This window comes from Physeter macrocephalus, chromosome 20 (assembly GCF_002837175.3).
Source record: "Physeter macrocephalus isolate SW-GA chromosome 20, ASM283717v5, whole genome shotgun sequence".
NCBI lineage: Eukaryota > Metazoa > Chordata > Mammalia > Artiodactyla > Physeteridae > Physeter > Physeter macrocephalus.
Genome location: NC_041233.1, coordinates 108,686,215 through 108,707,771, shown reverse-complemented (window position 1 = coordinate 108,707,771; position 21,557 = coordinate 108,686,215). Strand labels below are relative to the sequence as shown.

Here is a 21,557-nt window from a genome sequence, read left to right as displayed (position 1 = left end):
TGGGTCTCATACCTCTTCTTTTTCACAATTAGAAGCATAAGTCCCCATCTGATAAGTTTTTAAATCCTTTCTTGCAATATATGGTGTTCATTGCCATGTGTTTTACCTTCTCCAGGATGCAGTGTCAGCCTTACTTGCAAGAACATCAGCTGAGCTGTTGGCTGTGGAACAAGAATTAGCACAAGAAGAAGAACCAGAGCAGGAAGAAGAGCAAAGGGGTCCAGATGGAGATTGGTAAAACAGTTATTTCCTTTCGCTACTGGGATCTCAAAGAGGATGTGTTTAGATTCTCAGAAGAAACTTGCAGGGAAACCTTTATAGGTTTAGATCTTATGCTGGAATTAACGGAAAGTAGTGCAGCTTCAGGGGGCTGCCCCTAGGGAAAGTCTTTCCTTGGTCATTAGAGAGTTGAAAGGGGTAGTGGCGAGTTTGCGGACAAAGCTCATGAGCGAGATTCTTTGTTCTTGCTTCAGTAATTTTGACGCTATTTCTTGGGCTTTTTTTGTTTGTTTGTTTTAAGTCTAAACTACCTATTTTGAAGGGTATAGTAGTTTATTTCAGAGTCATAGATAAATTTAAAAACTGACTCTTTTTTCTGCAAACTACCAGAAGTACCATTTAGGCTCTGGGAAGTCAAAGCAGATATTTAGAAAATAGCTTCTGAAGAGCTCTTTTTCTGTTTGTTGCCACTTTCAGCTTCTTTTTCTGTTTCCTTCTCATTTTTCATACCTCATTGTTTTTGAACAAGAAAAAAAGGTTATTATAGCGTTTGTCTAGATTCACATAGGTATAAAGAACTATCTTTCCAGGTTTGCACTGTTTTCTCTAAAACAAATTTCAGTGAATGCATGTTTTTTTAGTATATATGTAAAGTCATTTGGATTAATTTTGTATGTATTGTTGCTTATTCTGTTATGTTTGAACTACTGTTGACACATATGCATATACATATATAGCAGCATTTGTGTATATGTGTGTATATATAAAACTTCTTACAAACTTGGAGTGACAAGATATAAATAACAAAATTGTGGACATTTGAAAGGAACAGCTTACTGTGGTGATGTGAAAAGCAGATATACTTTGTTCTTATCAAAAGTCCTTTCTAGTGAATGAAGTTCAGAGCACCGAAAAAAAAAGTAAATATAAGAGTGATTATGAGGTTCATCATATCTTGAAATACTGAGCCTTCCTTGCATATGTAAAATACGCAACTTGTTTCACCCACATTTCAAAAAATGCACTTAGAATGTAATCTAAAGGAATTGATAAGGTACGGTCCTCATTGCTCGTCCCGCCCGTGTTCGTTTCATGACCAGGTGTTTAACAACTAGTCTGTTCCAATCTGTCAGTACATCACCAGTCACAACTAAAGCTTGACTTTTCATTATCAGTGGAAAAAAATGTTCGCATTATGAGAATATGAAACTCAACAAAGAGTGAGATATTCTTACCCGTCCTGGTACTCTTGCTTTCCTGTCAGTACAGTTTATACGGAATATAAACCATATTTGTATTCTGGAGCCTCACTTGTAGTGCCACCCAAGCCCAGGCCATGGCTTTTGTTAAAGACAAGGTCATAGACCATTCGGAGTCTTCTGTTAGTTCCGTAGTAAGACTCCTCTACCCAGGGCTCCACCTCTGCTAGACCATGGGCACAGCTGATCATGGATATTTTTATTCACTCTTAGCAGAGAGTCACTGCATTCTATTGTTCGAATAATTTTACAATAAATGAACAACTGATACCAAATTATATTAGAGTGAGTGTCAGTATTTTCAAACCGTGGGTTAAACTTTATATGTGATTTTTCTAGCGTATTTCTGTGTAATATTTAGGAATTAGGTCAAATTTCATGAATTTAACTTTTCAGTACGAAATTATGCTGATTTCGCTCGCGATTGCTGGAGAGTAAGGTGATAACTTTATTTCTCATGAGCATTTTAGTAAAAGTTCCAGCCAGAGAGCTGGCTTGAACCGTGATGTGTGAGTCTGTGCCTCGCCCAGACAACGGGTTAACAGACCCAGGTTGTACCGATCGCAGAGCACACCTGCTTGACCCTGAGCGGTGTTGTGTGTTGTTTCACCCATAGGTTAACCATGCTGAGAGAGGCCTCTGATGAAATTGTGGCTGAGGAGGGGGCTGAAGTGAAATTGGCAGAGGGCGGTTGCTGTGCAGAAGACGTAAGCTCATGCCCGAGTGTGCCTGAGATGAATGAGGACACAAGTAAGACAGAAAACAACGGTGCCAACGACCTTGGGAGTCAGTCCCCTGCAGGAGTGCCCGCCCTGGTGAGTGTTCTCAGCTGTGCCCTCCTGAAACTGGTCTCCTAGAGGCACCACGCAGACCAAGGCTGTCTCTTCAGCTGTAACTCCATGTTAGGATTTTGTGCCAAAGCTGATCAGGATGGGCGTTTGTGGGAGCAGACCCTAGGAAACATTGTAAAGGCCTTAACCTTTTCAAATGGGCCCCAAATACTCATTCTCCAATTAAGTTTCATATAAGAAGATAAATAGTGGCGTTTATCTCTCTGTAAATGTTCTGTGAATATTTACTGAAAGCATTTTCAGAATTTTCTGAATAACACCAGGATGCCTACTTAATTGTATTAAGTTTCCTAAATGTTATAAGTTTATTTCAATTTCAAACATGAGGTAAACGTGTAAAGCTCATTTTGGTTAGATGGGGCTCTGATTGAAACCAGTTCAGGAAGGTGGCAAATGACTCGGTTTAGGCACAGATGCCATGTTACTAAGCAGGTAACTTTGATGGTTAGTGACAGACATGTTGAGACTGCCATCCCCAAAGGGGGAAACTCATTTTCAAGGTTTGAGGATGCTGGCAAACTTGGGAGTTTAGAAAATAACAGTTATTTATTTCTAAGAAAAATAACGTTATACCCTGACTGAAGACTTCATGTGTGTACATATATACACACACATATACACGCATACAGTCGGCCTTCTGTATCCGTGGTTTCTGCCTCCACGGATTCAACCAACCGCGGATCTGATTCAACCAACCGCGGATAGTAAACAGTACACGATTGGCTGAATGCGAGAACGTGGAGCCCCAGATACAGAGGGCCAGTTGTGGGACTTGAGCACCCACAGAGTTTGGTGTCGGGAACCAAACTCCCGCGGATACCGAGGTATGGCTGTATATATAATTGCATGTTCTGCATAAACCTGAGGTTTAACTAGTGTATTTTCATTTTCTTATATTTAGCTACTTTTATCGTTTACTCTGAAAAAAACGAATCAGAAAGTTGAATAACGTTTAATGATGAAGAATTCTCAAATAAGGTTCTTTATAGAAGCACATTTACCCTCTGTAAACCTAAAGCTTCCTTTTTTTAGGTCTAATCTGTTAGAGGTGGTGCTGCCACTTATAGGTAACCCTGTTGGACAGATATTATCCTACCCTACCTGAGGGTAACTTCCTAAGAACTAAGTAGAAAACCACCTTCGCATCAGGAGAAAGACAAAGCCTGTCTCACAGCAGTGGCCCTGGTGCTAGATGAGTCTCTTGTAAGATTAGGTATTTCTTTCATACTTAGAAGAAAGGAGCAAGAATCGTCTCTCCGCTCCTGACAAATTACTGACTTCTAGGTTGATAAAGAGACAAATACCGACGAGGCGGGCGGTGCCAGTGTGGCGGTCCGCCCCAAAGACCGCAGCGGCCTGAGCGCCCGGCAGCGCCCCTTCGTGCGGAGCAGCGTGATCGTGCGCTCGCAGACCTTCTCTCCCGGCGAGCGGAGCCAGTACGTCTGCAGGGTAAGGCGTCTGCGGGGCGGGCGTCTGCGGGGTGAGGCGTCTGCGGGGTGAGGCGTCTGCAGGGTGAGGCGTCTGCGGGGCGGGCGTCTGCAGGGTGAGGCGCGCAGGGCTCTTACGGGGGCGGCCGCCTCTCCCCGCCCCCTGCCAGGGAGTGGCCGGTTAGTGACGATAGACAGTGCCAGGGGATCTTCAAACTCGACTACAGGTTCTAATGGCTAGAAATGCCATAAAATATACATAAAATATCACACTCTTAATCGTTCTTTTTAGTTTGGGTTGTGGAATTTTTTTCTTTCCTTTCTTTCCTCAAATTTAATGTCTCTTTGCTTCTAATGCCATTTATTTTGCAAATAAGTGACATTAAGGACCAGGCTGCTAAGTCTGTCTGGACCTCAGTGTGTATTTAGAAACTTAAAGTGACTCAAGATTTATGATGTCTTGTATATTTCTGCTGTATATCATGCATGCTTCAAACCATGTCAGTCCTGCTGAGTCAAAAATTGTGAATCGGGTTTTAGGACAAAAATCGCCTTTATTAATGCCTCCAGACGCTGAGTCAGATTCATAGTTCTGTGGAGAATATTATTTGATTTGCATCAGTTTACCAAATTCTAGTTCCATAAGTATTTATGATTTATAGTAATTTAGACTTAACATCATAAAGTGGGTTAGAAAATACTTTCGGAATTCTAAACTTATTCATTCAGCTCACCAAACATTTTAATTAAGCACCTGCTATTTGTTAAGCACATTGCCGGATCCTTGGGATTCGTCCATGAACCAAAGACCCGGAGCCCTGTCCTTGCGGGGCTTATGTTCTTGTGAGTTGAGCCAAACAATAAACATGATGAGTAAACTGTGAAGTCTCTTGGGCAGGGACCACTGCTGTGGAAAACAGTAGAGCAAGTTAAGAGGGGATGGAAATGTTGAGGATGCGGGTCGCAAATTTAAGTAGGTTCAGAGTAGACTTCGCTGAGAAGGTGACGTTTCAGCAAAGGCCTGAAGCAGGTGAGGGAGTGAGTGTGGGCGGCCTGGGCTGGGCGTGTTCCCAGTTGTACATGCTGTGGCTCCACTCTGCCCTTGAGCTCTGTGCATTACACAAACCTTTCTTTTAAAGAATGGATAGTGCATATTAGCTAAAAATACAAGGCATAATTTTATTTCAAAATATATATAATTTTCTTAACAAATGACTTACGATAACTGTAACCAAAAGGCAATTATTTAAAGAAAATCAAGTTATTTAAGAAGAGCAAGAAAACAGGGAAAAATTTGTTTGGGGAGGATTTTCTTAAAGAAATAAACTACCTTCTTTCTGCGATAAAGTTCTCAATTCCAAGCTTCCTCTAGCACATTGGTACACACTGATTTCCTTTTCTTTTTTTTTTAACCTTTGTTGCCAGTTAAATCGAAGTGACAGTGACAGTTCAACCCTGGCTAAAAAATCACTGTTTGTGAGAAACTCCACCGAACGGCGAAGTTTGAGAGTCAAAAGGGTATGTATTCCCTCAGCGGCATCCCACTGTCCTGGACCCACCCAGCATCTTGCATATCAGAATATGAACACCTGGACTGCTGGGTGTCCTTGCTCCGTGCTCTTGGGCGCTGGCATGAAGCCACTGGGATTACGGAGACACACCTGTTGTGTCAGTTATGGAGAAGGATGTGCGGGAGAGCGTTTATTCATCACTGGTGTGGGACCTCTGATAATGAAGGGTGAATCCACTTGCAGCGTGGATGGAGATGGGCCTGCCGCGTCGGGGGGAGCATCTCTGCTGCCGGCTGCCTGGTCTCCACGCCACGGCCGGCTTTTGAACAGCTGTGGGGAGAGGGTAACACCCGGTGCCTTTCGTGAGGGGCAGACGTTCTGGAAAAGGAGGACACGGTTTTAGTAGCTTGCTTAAAAACAGATATTTTTCGAAAATTAAGATTAATGTAGATGGAAAAGCTCAAGTCAGGTTTTCCTGGAAGCCAGAGGTCTCTGGATGAGCTCAAAAGGGAAACTCTGGGAGAATTTTAAGTAAATTAAGAGGTTGGACTGTTCAGAAATTCCTGTTTATTTACCAGCAGCTGAAATAGCAACGGAAAGTTATTTGTTTACTAATAATTTGTTTCGTGCTGATTTCCGAAGCTGCTTTATTTCGGCTTAAAGCCTGGTGTTCAGTAAGAATGCGGCGCTGTGCCCACTAAGCTCTGCAGTGACGGGCAGGACCTCCCTGCCTGGAGGAGGTCTTCCGAGGGCACGCGGGCGACTCCAGGTGCAGATAGAAGGGCGGAGTGGCTCACCTGGTTGGGAGAATCAAAAACGCTTCGTGGGGAAGGTGTCTGGCCTTGACACCCCTATAAAATTTCAAAAGAAAGTGGTAGCTTTGTTTCAGGGATGGAGATGGATACTGGGTGCTGTTGGTAGGTGGCCTGACATGGCACAGGGGCAGGGAAGCATATTCAGGGGATGAGGAGGGACCCAGCTCGGCCAGGCTTGGGCCCCGTGGGTGGGAGTGAAGATTGGAGGGTAAGTTGAGTCATCCTCACCAGCGGCTCTGCTTTAGTGCCGCTGTGGGCAAAGTACTGGATGTGTGACCGGGCAACGTGTAACTTCCTGGTTTAACTTCCTAGTTACTTGACAGTCGTAAGCATATTTCTTTTTTCTAAAGGTAAATATGCAAGCATTTCTTTAACCTCAGCATTTTCAGGACCTTTTGAAACATAGATCTTTCAGATTACCAAACTTTGTGCTTTAAAAGCACCTAAATTTCCATCATCTTGAATGAAAATTCTTCTCAACTCTTTTCTAAGTCCCCTGCATTTTTAAAAGCACATACTTTTAGAGGATGGTAGCAGTCTTCAGAGAACTTTTAACCAACAGTGTTTATGAATTGAGTGGAGCTGAAAAACAGTCGAGTTACTGATAAACTTAGTTATTAGAACTTCTTGAACCAGACAAAGGTTAATCCTGAAACGCTGTTTAGGAGATCACTGTTAATAGCTTTTAAAGTGGACAGATAGAGTTTGGTAGAAGTGAATGGGGAAGTGTATTCTGATTTAGGAGTTACAGCATGAGAAGAACCACGTAGAGGTGAAGAGAGCAAAAGCATCGCCGGAGAGCAGTGGAAGGCTCCCTGGCTGGGAAGGCGGCAGCCCGGCCAGCGAGGCTTGAGGTTGGGGGGACCCATCGCCACATCTCTCCCCAGTTCAGCAACACCACGCTGACAGCCTGAGAGCAGTCATGGCAGGGAGCATTGACTCCAAGGAAATGGGCAGATCTTACAAAGCAGCGAGCCCGCTGTTACACCCTTACCAGCAGGCCGTGTCCACGGGAGCCTTTAGCAAGCCTCCATGTACCTGACAGAGTAGTACAGTCGAAGAGTGTGTCTAGATGATTCTGCTGTGTAATAAGTTTGTTAGAGCAGAGGTTGAATAAAGGGAAAGCTACTAATAAGAATATTACACCATTGTAAAGCGATTATACTCCAATAAAGATGTTAAAAAAAAAAGAAGAAGAAGAACATTGGAGAGTGTTGCAGCAGGATATGTTGGGCAAGGAGAAAGAGGAATCCGAGGAGACAATGAAAGCTGTTCAGACCTGGGCTGCGGCTCTGAAATGAGAAGGGGTACAGACAGGCCTGGCCTTCCCGTCTGTTGTGAGCGCCGCCAGTGTTCCAGACCTTCCAGCTGGAGTACCTGTCAGGTCTGAGTCCTTCTGTCTGGTATCAAATAGTCCCCCATTTACTAGTAGTCTCTTATTTTCCATTCCCCGCCGACAGGCTGGGCAAGAAGCGCCCTGCTGGTCTCCGTCTGCCAGGCACCCCTGCCCAGCCTCGTGTGAAGGCCTTTCCTCGAGCGGGTCTGACCCAGCCCTGAGTGATCTCTCCCTTCCCTGACTTCCTGTGACCCGGAAGCCGCCTCCGCCACGCGGTTTGCTGTTGTTGACTCTGCCTCGTATCACCCACTAAGCGATGTCCTCGAGGGCACAGATGGTGTCTTCTCCTCCGAGCGTTTTGCCTACAAAACCCCCAGCGGACACGCATTCATGCACATTCAGTAATTATTTCTTGACAAGTGGATAAGCTTGGCCCCAGAGACAGCACAGTGATCCAGGAGTGAAAGTACTGAGTAGATATTAAGCGATGGGAAACCGAGGAAGGAGTCACAACCCTAGCTCCCCTGAGCAGCTGAGTCCTGGCCAGTGCGTGCAGAACTGATACGAGACAGGTGCGAGCTGCGGGGACGCAGGTGCGTGGCCTGAAACGGAGCACATGTGAGTTTCTTATGATGTATTTGTCGTTCACAGAGGCCGGCTTCGTGCAGTAAATTGGTCCGGCTAAGCTAGGCTCTACCACGGTGCCAACTTCAAAACTCTCTGCGGTTTAAAACAATAAAGGCTCGTTTGCTGCTTACCTGCGTGCTCAGTGCAGGTGGGCCGGGGGCCCTGCTTGTCCTCCTTCAGGACCAAGCCCCCCGGCCTCCCCCGACTGGGCCTTCGCTGCCCCAGCAACAGGGGTCAGGAGGTGCCACATCACCGCCACTCACCCCTCGTCGGCCAAAGCAGGAAGCAGGGACAGTGCCCTCCTGTTAGGCGACCACCGACGTAATGAGGGTGTCGTGTTGTTCCTAACCCTGCAGACGGTGTGCCAGCCGGTGCTCAGAAGGGCAGCGCCCGAGTGCCCCGTGCGGACCTCTCTGGACCTGGAGCTGGACCTGCAGGCCTCGCTGACCCGGCAGAGCCGCCTGAACGACGAGCTGCAGGCCCTGCGGGGCCTGAGGCAGAGGCTCGAGGACCTGAAAGCCCAGGGCGAGACGGACCTTCCGCCGGGAGTGCTGGAGGACGAGAGGTTCCAGAAGCTCCTGCGGCAGGCCGAGAAGCAGGTACAGAGCTCGGAGCCGCCGCGAGCTCCGGAGCGCTCACGTGCAGCCCACGTTGCCTAAAGCCCGCCGGGTGGAAGGTACTCAGCCTACACCTCAGTCTTGCTCGGGTCTTCAAGTCCTTGTTCTAGAACTTAGAACACATTTGTTCCCATTGGGTTTCCTCCTGCCTGGTGGCAGCCCTTGCATCCAGTGATGCAAGTGAAGAAAGAGCCCACAAAGCAAGGTGCGTTTGTGCCATTTTGAGAACAATCTGATTCCCCTGAGTACAGATTTTTTTTCGTCTTTATTTTTACCAGCTCTGTATGTGTAGATAGATTATCGGAGTTCGTGTGCCTTTTTTTCTCATCCCTGAAGTTTGTGCTCTCCCGCTCCGTGAAAGAAACGGTTTCCAATTGTGCGCCTTTCATTCCGGCCACGGAAGTTGGTGAGAACCATCGGCTTCTCTCCTGCTTGCTCTTAAGCCCCACGTCCACTCCTTATACACGTGCGGACACACTGGTGCACACGCGCGCACACACATGCTGCCCTTTCACATCCACCTTCCTCCCCCCGACCCACCCCGCCCGCAGTTGGGGATTTGTGAGATTTTCAGCACTGTGGCCATAAAATGCTTACCGATGAGCAAACAGCCTGCCAACTGCCATAAAAAATACGGCTCCCAGGGAAGCTGTGAAGGCTCCGAGGGAAGCTGTGAACGGAGTCCAGCAGCAGAGCCCAGATCTGCCTGCCTTGTTAGGAAAGCTGTCAGGCCTCTGCGTCACTCTCCATAACCTTCCTCCTTTGTGGTTGAAAGTCTGTTTTGTAGCTCAGAATAAAAAGTGAATCAGAGTTAGTGTCCTCGTGTATAGTACAACCCCCTTAGGAAGCAGAGCGAGAAGCTCAGGACTGTAATTAGGACGGATTGTGTTCCTTACCCTGTCAGGCTTCTTAACGTGACGGTAAATAAATCACTGGACCTTCCTGCAGCTCAGGCCCCCATCACGTACACTGAAGGTCAATCACACTCTCCTGGAATCTGGGGCATAAAAACTGGCTTCCGATCCTCCTGAACCAGGCAGCTTATCGTGACTTGTTGGGTGAGAAGGGGAGAGGCGTGCTGAGGAAGGGCTGGTATTTTTCCAAAGGAGCCTCAGGTTGCTTACAAAGCAGAAATTTCTTTTTCTTCCTCTGAGTGTTTCCCTGTCAAAATGCCAGTTCTGTGACGCTAGGCTTCTTAAAAGCTTAAAATAATACAGATGTTAACATTTGTAAAAGTTAGATTCTGCTAAGAAAATGATACGTCAGAAATATTAACACAGCTCATTCAACAGAAGAACTCGGTGATTACAGTGAAGTGCTCAGCCCTGAGCCTCGGCTGCCTGCCAAGCTGGTGACAATCGATTATTAACCCCTGATGAAAATTTTATGATACATTTTAGCACCCAGACTTTTGGAGGAAGATATAGACCCAGGTACCCAGATATAAATACATAAACACAGAGACAAATGGAGTCTGCAGTAAGGTGTGTTCTTACTGAGCAGGGAGAGGAGGCTCTTCGTGTGCTGCATGGTGGTCGGTCTTATTTTGCACAGAACAAAGCCAAGTTTCAGAGTGACTCTGCAGCCACCACATAAATGCTGGTAGTTGGACACAGCAGCAGCCAGCAGGCTACCTCGAGGGACCATCCCCTGTGTGTACAGGGGATAAAACAGGCCTCACACTCGCATTCATATGGAAGGGAACAAAATACCGAACAGGATCCCGGGGGCCTGTTGTATCTCTGATCTGGTAAAAGACACTTTCTTGGGGAAACCGGGCCAGGTTTTCTCCCCTAAGTATATCCGGCATGTACCTTCCTTCGCTGGTTTCTCCTGATCTCTCCGTTTGTTCAAGTCAGTAAGGAGATGGCCATTTTAAGATTGGTTTGTTCATCTTATAAGTTCCCCAAAATTAGAATAGCAGCAACATTTCAGTAGAATTACTAGTTTCCTAGTTGGATGTACCACATCATGGTAGAAGTCACTTCTTTGTGTCTACCAAGTCGGTAGTTCCCAACCTGGCGCCTAGTGAAAAATCATCCATTCGCTGAAGGTAAGACTTCACAAAGTAACTGAAATATCACATCTGTCCCCTTTGAATTTGAGTTACACAAATTCAGAAGCTCCGAGTGACAGCTCACCTATCTCATCAATTCCAAAATAATCAAGAAAGAACTGTTACTTAAATATAGGCCACTTTTCTCAACAAAATCATTGAAAACGAGGAAAGGGGAGCAGTAAAAAATATCTGGAAAAGGGATCCTTTGTGGTGAAAAAGATCAGAAGTTACTGCAGTAGAGTATTATTAGCAAAGTACTAACTAGGTTATGCCCCATTGTAGGCTATTTAGCTTTCCGTAAAGTATAACCGAATCTTCATCAGTACTTGGCTGAATAAATAGTTTTTGTAAAATGTCATCTTTCCTAAAAGTGCCACAAGCATTTTTGCTTTCAAATTTAAACTGAGTTTAGTGCACTTTGTGTGTTGAGCATATTTTAAAATTTAGAAAGTTTTTTTTAGTTAAAAAATTAACATGTTGTAACAACGCCAAATAATGCCGAAGTATATAAAGCAAAAAGTATTGATAGAAGTGCCCCTGAGTCCCACTCCCCAGGGATGACCTCTGTTGACTGTTTTATGTCCTTCCAGCTCTTTTTTATGCCATGTATATGTGTCCGTGTTATTTGGAAGAGTTACAGAAAACTAGGGTCTGAACACATACTGTTCTGCAACTTATTTTTTTCCCCACTTAATTCTAGTCATGTAAGATGAACAGCTTTCCATATTTGTATATGTTGCTGAAATTGATTGCTTTAAGGCATTTGTAATACACATTATGAATATATCATATCATATTTATTTAATCATAAATATATCATAACTATTTCATTATTCTACTAATGATAGTTTCCCAAATTTCAGTCATAGACAGTGTGGAAGTGAACACTCCTATACATTTTGGGACACCTTTCTTGTTTCGGTAGCATTTCCAAAGCACGAATAGGATTCTAGTAGTAGAATTGCTGTCTGTATCCGTTAGGCTGTGAACCAGTCAGACTGGTTCTTGTCTGTCTTGTCTCTTAAGCCGGAAGACCTTGCTGCTCTTTACTCTAACGTTTATAGCTGCCTGTGTTAACAACACGAGCACAGCAGTCGGCTTTCTCAAGCGCAGAAGGGTCCCAGTCATGGGATCATCAGCTTGCTCAGGCTACAGGCACCACCGTCAGCAAAGCCACCTTTCCTTCCATCTCTTTGTGCTGACTACTCAGTTCTGATCCCGAGCTGATCGCTCTTGTAAGACTTGAAGCTGCAAACACCAATATTCTAAATTTCCTCACCCATTTCCTTCACAGGTCCGGCTGCCCCACCATGACCAGTGGCCTCCACTGAGCAGGAAATTCTGTTACCGTAGCGCCCCACTTGGGAGGTCATGGGGAGAAGGTGCCCAAATGAGTGGCCTCTCCCCAACCCCTGACTCAGATTAATAGTGTCCGCTCCCAATACACACGCCCGCCCCTCGCTGCCAAGGGCTGAGCGCAACTCACAACGCGTCCTCCTGGGAGTAGAAGCCTCTGTGGAAACGTACAGACTGGGACGTGCTCTGTCCTCTCCCTGGGATGTTTACAGCCTGGTAGCTTCGAGAAGGGTATCACTTTGGAAAAAGCTCTTTGAGCTGCACACGCGTCTGTGTGCACTTTTTTGGTGTATGTAAATTCTACTTCAGTAAACAGCTTTTAAAAGGGCTAAGACAGGACAAAAAGGGTTGAAAAGATGAATAAGAGCTTGAAAGTGTATTCTCCAATGTTAACAGTAGATATTTCTTGGACATGGTGCTGTAAGTAGTTTTTAATTTCTTTTTTGGTGGGTGGAGAGGGGGGCAGTTACCAGGTGTTCCAGATGTAACAAGACGACCCCATATTGCCTGTGTGGTAAGATTTTTAAATGCATTAAGACCCGCTTGCCCCGACCCAGTAGCTGCCCCCTGTCGGCGTGAGGCGGACGCACCTGAGCCCGGGGTCTTTCAAGCCGTAGAGCACACCTTTGGGAAGCTCTGATTAACGTTCGGGGGGCTCTGTGTTTTCATTTCCTTACCAGGCCGAACAGTCCAAAGAGGAGCGGGAACAGGGCCTGAGCGCAGAGAAGCTGATGAGGCAGGTCTCCAAGGACGTGTGCCGGCTTCGGGAGCAGAGCCGGAAGGTGCCCCGGCAGGTGCAGTCCTTCAGGTGAGCGCCCGTGGGGCGTGCGGGGCTGTCCCCGTGTGTCTGGATCGCGCGGGCCTGCACCGCGGGGTGGCTGGCAGGCGACGCGTGTTAGGATACGGGACACCAGGCCCTCTGCTTGCGGTTTGACGTGTGTGTCCCCCCGTGCCCCTCCCTGAGCTCACAGACCCTGCCGGCCACAGTCCCGACTCCGTTTGAGCCCGGCTCCCCGGGGACCCGGGGTGTCCCCAGCTCTTAGAAGCGGTTAGACATCTATCTCATTGAGAAATCCTAACGCAGAAAACCAAAAGGTACAGAAAAGTCACCTGTCTTCGGGGTTTTGCTGTTCCCTCCCTGGACTGTTCCACAGGCCCCGTGAGCCACGCACGGGGCTGGGCCCGGGCACCCAGAGAAGGGCAAGCGCCCCTGGCCTTACGGAGGCTCCGCTCTGTGTGAGGGGGCGGGCAGTGCCACGCGGAAGGAGCCCCCCCGAAGGCCAGGCGGGGTCCCGTGAGGGCAGACACCGGGCCTGCAGGAGCGCGCAGGAGTCTAAGGCCGTACAGGGTGGAAGAATGGGTACGCGTGTGTCAGGCACCAGGGGTGGTGGCTTTGGAAAGGGCATCGAGGCAGGAGGGACCGGCAGGGACAGAGGCACAGAGCCTTAAAGGTCAGCGCCAGCGGGTGAGCCTGTCGACCACACAAGGCCCCGTGTGCTGTGTCGAAGCTTCCAGCGCTGGCTTTGAGTGGTGGGGGACCAGCTGGGGTCTCCAAGCGCAGGAGTGAGTGAGGGCGTTAGAGGCGTTGTGGGGAGCGCCGGGCAGGCCCTGGAAAGGGGAGGCCAGGCAGGCGATAGGAGGGTGATGGCAGGTGGGCGGATGGAGGGGCGCTGGGGGGCGGGAGAGTTCTGCTTCGGGACACACCAGCCTAACAGTTCCCGTAGGCCAGCTTGGGGAGCCATGGTCAGTAGATAAGTAGAAATAAACATCTGAAGCCAGGATTAAGGATCAGATGGGAGATAAAAATGGAAGTCTTCATCTCACATGTGGTGGTTCCACAACAAACGTGGGTCTGACACCCCGGAAAGTGTGAGAAGGTGACCCGGACAGGAGACCGTTGGGATAAAGAAGGAATGGCCGGAGAGCTAGGAGGAGAACTGGGGAGCGTGGTCCTGGAGCTGAGGGGGAGGGTGACGGATGCTGTCAAAGGCAACAGCAAAGAAGGACTGAAAGACATCCCCCAGGCTGGGGGCCGCTGGTGACCATCCAGGGACGGTTTCAGTCAAGCGAGAGGGGGGCGACAGGAGAGGTGTGGCTTTATTGGTCTGCGGTGCGTGCGTGCGCGCGCGCTGTGGAGGAGTCTGTAGGAAGCTCTTGGGCTGCAGTGGGAGAAGCGCAAGGAGCATGTCTGACGTGCGGGGCAGGTGCGGGGCAGACGGGATGTGGGGTGGAGAGGGCTCGTTAGGAAGGGATGCGTTTGGTGCCAGAGGAGCGGTGGGAGTTCCTGCTGTCCTGAGCGAGTCGGGTGCGGGGGAAGGAGACCGGGTCATCGCGTGCGCGTGCGCGCGCGCGTGCTGTGGAGGAGTCTGTAGGAAGCTCTTGGGCTGCAGTGGGAGAAGCGCAAGGAGCATGTCTGACGTGCGGGGCAGGTGCGGGGCAGACGGGATGTGGGGTGGAGAGGGCTCGTTAGGAAGGGATGCGTTTGGTGCCAGAGGAGCGGTGGGAGTTCCTGCTGTCCTGAGCGAGTCGGGTGCGGGGGAAGGAGACCGGGTCATGGCAGGCTCAGACTCCCTTTAACATGATGGCTTATAGTAAAGAGTCAGCGTTTTCCTGTCCCCATTCAGCTCCAGGGTCGCTCTTGTAACTTTCAGAGGATGCTGCTCCTTGGATTTCTAGAACTGCAGGGTGGTGCGGGGAATCCTCTCGTGCCTTTGGTGCAAGAAACACTGTCCAGAGGAGAAATCATCCAACCTCAGCTGCTGCTAAAACCCGAAATAAATGTTTATAAACACTCCCTTAGCACCCAAAGCCAGGCATATCACCAGGCAGGTGATGAAGGAGAGGGAGATGGACTGGGATACGGCAGCTGCTCTGGAAGCGTGCAGGGGCCTGGGACGCTCTCCCTGAGCTGCTCTCTCAAAGCCCAGGGTTCCCTGCTCTTCCGATTTGTCGAGGGAAGGTAGAAATCAGGAATTTCATGTGAACTATCTCAAGCGTAGACACTGACAACTAATTTGTGTGTTTAAAAAGCACCGCGTGAGCCAAAGTAATTCGCCTGCGGGAAGTGTCGAAGCAAAGACCCCAGTTTTGGGTTCTGCCTTCAGTGACATCGTGACTACTTTCACTCGCCCCTTTAATTCTTAATTTTATCTCATAGAATTGAGCAAACGGAAAGGACGCTGTAGCACAGAAATAACTCTCCGTCCAACTTGCCCAGGGTTTTCCTGCTTCCTTCCTTTTCTCTCCTTTCCTTAGACGTAGAGCTTTTCCGCCTCGTTCTTGCATCATAACCCCACGCTCCTGCACCATCTCACTCCCAGTTTCTCGAAGGAGGGCCAGTGCTTTATCCCTCTTTAGGGCTTCCAGCGTGTCCCCAGCCCCTCAGCGGCCTGTGTTGAGGGGAGACTGTTCGACGTGAAGGCTTCTTAGAGGCTAGACGTATTGCTCTTGCCCTTGGCGGCTCTACAACCCTAAAACCTTACTTTCTTGACACTCTCCTAAGCTCTGAAAACCCTCCTGCCCCTTCTTTCTCAGCCTCTCCCTCTCAGGTTGTTTCTACTTATCCCCGCGTCGGGATGCGGCAGATCTGCCTTTAAGATGCTCAGGCTCCTTCTCTTCCCTCATCTGAGCCCTGGTGTCCATCGCTCATTCTCAGCATGGTATTGAGTTTAGAGAATTCTGCCCGGATCGTGTACTTTCCTGTGAGGATTCTGGCCCCTAGAACCCTCTGCTACCTGGTCTAGAAATGCTCAGACCTGGACTGACACGCTCCCTCCACGTCCCCGCCCCAGTGGTTTAAAACCTGTCTGAGGCTGGAAATGCCTGTGTCGACCGGTGGTTACCGGGGGTCAGAGCTGCCCTTCTCCTTTCTGTCCTTCTGTAAAAAGGCGAAGACAGTCTTGATTTTAAATGGAGCTCTAGCTACGGACAAGATCTCCCATCCGGGCCTGTGGAGCCAGCGCTGGCGTTCTTGGGACTATTTGTAACGGGCACAGAGCATTTTCAGCATCCTGTTGAGGCCCGTGTATTTCTCACCCCGGCCGTAGGGAGAAGATTGCCTACTTCACCAGAGCCAAGATCAGCATCCCGTCCCTGCCGGCTGATGACGTCTGATTACATCGCTGACGAGATCGCGGTTTCACCTCTTCATTTCTTCGGGAGGGCAAAAGACTGAACGTTTTCTTGTCTGGGGTTTTGTTTTTTGTTTTGGGGGGTTTTTTTTGTAATATAACTGTCAATTCTTAAAAGAGCTTTTATTTCACATCAGATTTTCAACATGTTAATTTGTAAAGTACCTTGAATGTAATTCTTACATGTTTAAAAAAGAAAAAAAAAATCAGATAACCAAAACAGGATCATCTGGTACACAGATGTACAGTATACGTGTATTGCCAATGGGCTTTATTTGGTAAAAATGGAATAGAGGCGGGACCCAGCATGTATCCTATTGAACCGACCGTTGAGAAATAACTCAGTTTAGCAGCAGGCGGTTTTCGCTTTTCCTTTGTTTTCCCATGGGCACCTATGAAGCTGGCAGTGGCGCCGGGTGGTACTCGGTGCTAGAGGGCAGCTCGTTCGGCGTGAGGTTGAACTTGAGCACGAGCTTCAGCGCAGAGTCCCGGGTCCACCTGAAACAGGTGCTGCGTGCATTTCCGTCACCTCTGTCGGAGCACTTTGTTTCCTTAGAACAACGGCCTCTTTTTGCCCTTCTCTATTTGTCTAAAGAAAACAAAAACAAAATGCTGAGTGCAGGAAGGCAGGAATGCAAAGGAGCAGTACTGCCCGCCACACTGCAGATCCCGTGATTTAGGACTTTAAGGGCAGGGAGGTGAAAGGAGAAAGCCAGTTCGCCTCAAATCCGCTAAAATCAGCACGTCAGTGAGCAGCTGCTGCTTCTCCACCTGATTGCGTGTCAGCGTTCAGACGTGGGTGCCTGGCTTTCACCAGTCATGCTTCGTCCCAGGTGTGAGGATGGTACCACGTGGGTGAAGGTAGGGGCCCGGGATGCTGAGGACAGACAGTGCTGGTGCTGTGGAGGGAAACACATGAGCACCGCTTGCTGAAACCAGGAACAGAGGAAAGGGTATCTTGATTGAATCAAGGTTGCCAAAAATTTTTCAAATACTTCAGTAAACAGATTGCTAACATTTACTAGAAATTACTTTGCAGCTGTCACTTTTGGGGAATCCTATCTATATAGGATATATAACTTGTGGTAAGGAGTTGGGAGGCAAAGAGAAGGGAGTGCCTGGGGAGATTATTAATTTGAAGTAAAAGCTGAGTCGTTTGTAAAAAATAAATAAATATATGTTCCAGACAAACAAGATGGAAACTGACTAAAGCTTCCTCCAGTGGAGAATCTTAACTTACCCAACCCAAGCACTTCTTAAAAGAAACAAATCCCCAGGTTATCTCTGCCAGCATAAAAGGCTTTTAAAAGAAATAGTTTTATGCATGTTAAATCATACATATTACTCGGTCTGCAATACTGGAAGAGGCAATGTTTGGTGAGCCATCTTATGTAACAAGTGAAATCAATTTTTTTTTTTTTTTTTTTAGAGATGAAAAAAATCGTCTTAAAGGAATGGGCCCCTTACAAAAAAGAAACACAAGTTCTATTCCTAAGCTAGAATCCTCATTGGTAAGAATATTTATTTGCAAGTAATTACACATGTTTTGGAAGGTTCATTTTTATCAGAATCAAAATTCAGATCAAGCCATTTCTGAGCCTAGAACTGTAATGACTTTTTCCTAAGTGTCCCACCATTTATATACAAAAGTCTTTGAAGGAATAACTGGACGTGACACTACTTTGAACAAAAACCAGCCTCGTGAATTGACTGAGCAGAGTCCTTGCAGGCGGCCCAGTTCATCCTGTTAGGTGACCAAGGAGAACTGGGGGAAGAGCACCGTTCATCCTGGTCGAGGTCAAATGTGAAAAACAGAAGTTTATTTAATGTAGAGTTAAATGAAGGTCAGCTGTTTTCAGCTTCTTAGTTTGACCATGAAAATGTTTATAGGATTATGTGTGGTTGTACCGTACGATTTTATTTTCTTCATTTATTTATTTACGGTCTTATTTATGTTCTGTTTAATATATAGTTCGGTTCTGGCCATCTTAAATGTTTGACACAGAAGAGGCTATATTGGAATATTTACAGCTTTATAAATTCCATCAGATCAGCTGTTAACTTTTTGCACGACAAAGAGTTTCAGACAAGCATAAAAGAATAAAATCTGTCTCAGGCTGGCAGTTAGCAGTTGTGACCAAGATGCTTTTGGTTTTATTTTACAGCATTTGCTCATTTCTAACATGAGAGACAAACTTAATATAATCCTTTTTCACTCTTTAAAAATCAGCAATAGTGTTATGTATTTATAGGCAGCTTTTAACAATCCTGTCATATTTGTACTAACCCAAATGATTCACAATGACAAAACATTTTAATAACTTGCTCACAAAACCATATGGACAACATGAATTTTAATATTATAAGTACTATTTTTTAAAGGTAGAATTTATTCTTCACAGGGTAAAAAGAATGTAATATTTAGTTCTCAAGTTTGAATTATCAGTATGTTACTACAATTTTGTATATCAGAATCTAAGTGTTACAGGTACAAAAAGAATATTGCTAGCCAAATGAACAAAGTTTAGCTGAATCTCTGTAGCATGCAAATCAAATAAATTTAAAATCATTTTTTTGCTATTACTTTATATTGTATTAAGTATCAAAAGCTCAGGACTGAACTAAATATTTAATCAGGTTAAATTCTGAATATGTTTCTGTTTTAATTTGTCTTGTTTGTAAAAGTATGCAAATACATCACATAGATTAACTCTGGTTTCTGCACTTTTCATGTGTTTGTGGGTGGAAAAAAAATCAGTGTTTTTTTTTTTTAAACAAAGATACGTATTACCTAATACTTTATTTCAGTGTCATTTATTGTTCAGTGAATTTCCCTGACTGACGCAAACAGAAAAGTTTACTTGAACTATATACCAAACAAATATAAAATCTTTCATGAAGAATTCCCCAAGTTTGGTGGCTTCCCTGGTGGCGCAGTGGTTAAGAATCCACCTGCCAATGCAGGGGACACGGGTTCGAGCCCTGGTCCAGGAAGATCCCACGTGCCGCGGAGCAACTTAGCCTGTGCACCAGAACTACTGAGCCTGCGCTCTAGAGCCCATGAGCCACAACTACTGAGCCCCCGTGCCACAACTACTGAAGCCCACGCACCTAGAGCCCGTGCTCCGCAGCAAGAGAAGCCACCGCAATGAGAAGCCCACGCACCGCGACGAAGAGTAGCCCCCGCTCGCCGCAACTAGAGAAAGCCCGCGCACAGCAACGAAGACCCGACGCAGCCAAAAACCAATAAAATAAAATAATAAAATAAATAAACTAAAAAAAAAAAAAGAATTCCCCAAGCCAGCAGCTTTCTGTAAATAGTTCTTGGTTGGACCATATATATTGCTGATTTTTTTTTAAAAAGGGGGTGAGGGGATCTGCCCACGCCCCCCAGTCCCGACCCGCACAGTGCCCTTGTGGCTGCACCGTCTACCGCAGAGCACAGGACACGAGAAAAGCACGCTGGTGCGGTAGATTTTACATGAATCTTTAAAACGCAAGACTGCCCTCCTGTGCTTCTGACACAGTAAAGAAGACATGAATAAATGGAAAAGTCTCCATAGAGGCACTGAAGTCTCCAATTTAAAAAGAGATGATGTGTCCCCCATATGCACCTCTCAAGCTTTCAGGGAGCCAGCAATTTTTAAAATATAATCAGATGTCATACCTTTTAAAAAAAAAGCAGCCAGACTTTAGTTTCAGTGTAATAGGTGATCTTAAACACTTGAAAGAAGTCAATGATCAGCAGTAACATTTCCAATTGCCAAATGATTCATCTCTATTAAATAACACCTTCAAAAGATGTGTAGGTACTAATACAATGCTTTATTTACTGGTTCTGTGCAATCACTGAATCTATTTTAAAATTGAGAAAACTCACCCCCAGTAATGAGTATGATTACTGTTAAGTCTTGAGTGGTGTTGGTCTCGGAGTAGAAGATAAAAGTGGTTTACCATCTTGGAAAGAAGTGACAGTTTCAGAAGCGAAGGGAAAATGCGTTTTAGAAAATCAAAAGCATAGTGAATGGGTTGCTGTGTAACAGGAAATCCTACCAGATCATCTGAGGGCACCGCTGATCCCTTCTGGCTTGGAGTTTCAGGTGAGTGGTTTTCATCTCCAGGTGTAGACGGTGTGGTGGCGTTTCCGCCGCTGCATAGTGGCCGGAAGCCAGGGGAACCTGGGTCCCGCAGGCGGCCCAGTTTAGCAGACACCCTCCGAGCAGGAGAGAACATCCAGCAAACCAGCCGATAAAGAGGGCCTCCCCAAACTCCCACCTGGGGACAATCTCGGGGACGGTCTCATCCCAGAACTCCTGGACTGTCCTGTGGGCGACCCAAGAGACAGGAACAAGGGCTGTGACGCCTGCTGTCCAGAACAGAATTCCTCCCAGGATTAACAGCTGCCTCTTGACATCCTGCTGTCTCTCTCCAATTCTCAAGCAGTCCAGGCCAAACCCCGAGACCAGCAGGCCCAGGAATCCCAGGCCGTTTGAGAGGAACATTAAAATCCTGGAGATCCTGAGCTCAGCGGGCAAAGGCAGGAAAGAATTGCATCCCCACTTCCTCTTAGGTGACGCAGGTCTGCCAGAGTCCCACGGTCAAGTTTTCCATTTCATTTAAGTCCAGGTTGAGATTTTTCCATTGTGGCAGGTAGTTTGTAAGACAGGATAAAACCCATCCCAGCAAAGATAGTGAAATTCCCACTAATTGTGCCACAGCTCTAAATACTAAAGCCATTATAAAGTCCTGTGACCTTAGCCAGACCAACCCCTGCCTTTCAGTGGCTGTGAAAAGAAGTGTGACACTTGTGTTATCACTTGCAGAGCTCAGAACTATTTTTTCATTGTGTATATAGGAGGATTCTTGCCAGAGTTGCTATCGTTCAATTCTATGTTGAATAGTTTTCAGAAAAGGATAGGGAAATAATTCTGCAAGCCAGTAGTGACAAGGTGTGGCCAAGATCACGTTCACGTCCTATGGGCTGCGTTTTGGAGTAGGCAGTTTGTCCCCGAAATAACATTAGGTCATAATAATCCTCTCATTGTTAAATTATAAATGGCTTTCACGCTGTTCCCTACCTTTCTGACAAGTCAAAGAATTAAGAAGTCTCCGTGCAAGATGTTTAATTGACAGTTTGGTTCAACTCCTGCTAACTTTATATCTGACTAATTGCATCTATCAGATTTTCATCTGTTAAGAGGTCTCATTTCAATACGCATACTGTGGTTATAACTAAGTGTTATCATTTTTAAAAACAGGTTCAAGAAAAGTATTTCTTAACCAGATAAACCAATCTCAGAAATCTCTTCTGTAGACCTTAAATCAGGCTTTTCTTTTTTTTTTTTTTTTT

General features: G+C 46.5%; 3 protein-coding genes across 3 annotated transcripts in view; 1 reads left to right on the top strand and 2 right to left on the bottom strand.

Moving 5' to 3' along the window:
- WWC2 (WW and C2 domain containing 2) overlaps window positions 1-19,417 on the top strand; it is a 170,135-nt gene extending 150,718 nt beyond the window's left edge. The window contains exons 17-23 of the mRNA XM_024117363.3: window positions 116-234; window positions 2,095-2,293; window positions 3,614-3,778; window positions 5,182-5,274; window positions 8,402-8,644; window positions 12,758-12,885; window positions 16,124-19,417. Of these exons, the coding sequence (XP_023973131.1) occupies window positions 116-234; window positions 2,095-2,293; window positions 3,614-3,778; window positions 5,182-5,274; window positions 8,402-8,644; window positions 12,758-12,885; window positions 16,124-16,190 (1,014 nt within the window). The 3' untranslated portion in view covers window positions 16,191-19,417. The remainder of the gene's footprint in view (window positions 1-115; window positions 235-2,094; window positions 2,294-3,613; window positions 3,779-5,181; window positions 5,275-8,401; window positions 8,645-12,757; window positions 12,886-16,123) is intronic.
- Window positions 19,418-20,256: 839 nt separating this feature from the next.
- On the bottom strand, window positions 20,257-21,251 carry LOC102983686 (claudin-22). Its single transcript, XM_007130885.3, is given in 2 exon segments — window positions 20,257-20,755; window positions 20,757-21,251. Coding segments are annotated over 2 exon segments (687 nt in total). The 5' UTR covers window positions 20,945-21,251.
- Window positions 20,333-21,557, bottom strand: part of LOC102983193 (putative claudin-24) — a 3,413-nt gene continuing 2,188 nt past the window's right edge. Inside the window, exon 3 of the mRNA XM_024117358.3 lies at window positions 20,333-20,385. The gene's annotated coding sequence lies outside the window, so the exon portion shown is untranslated. The remainder of the gene's footprint in view (window positions 20,386-21,557) is intronic.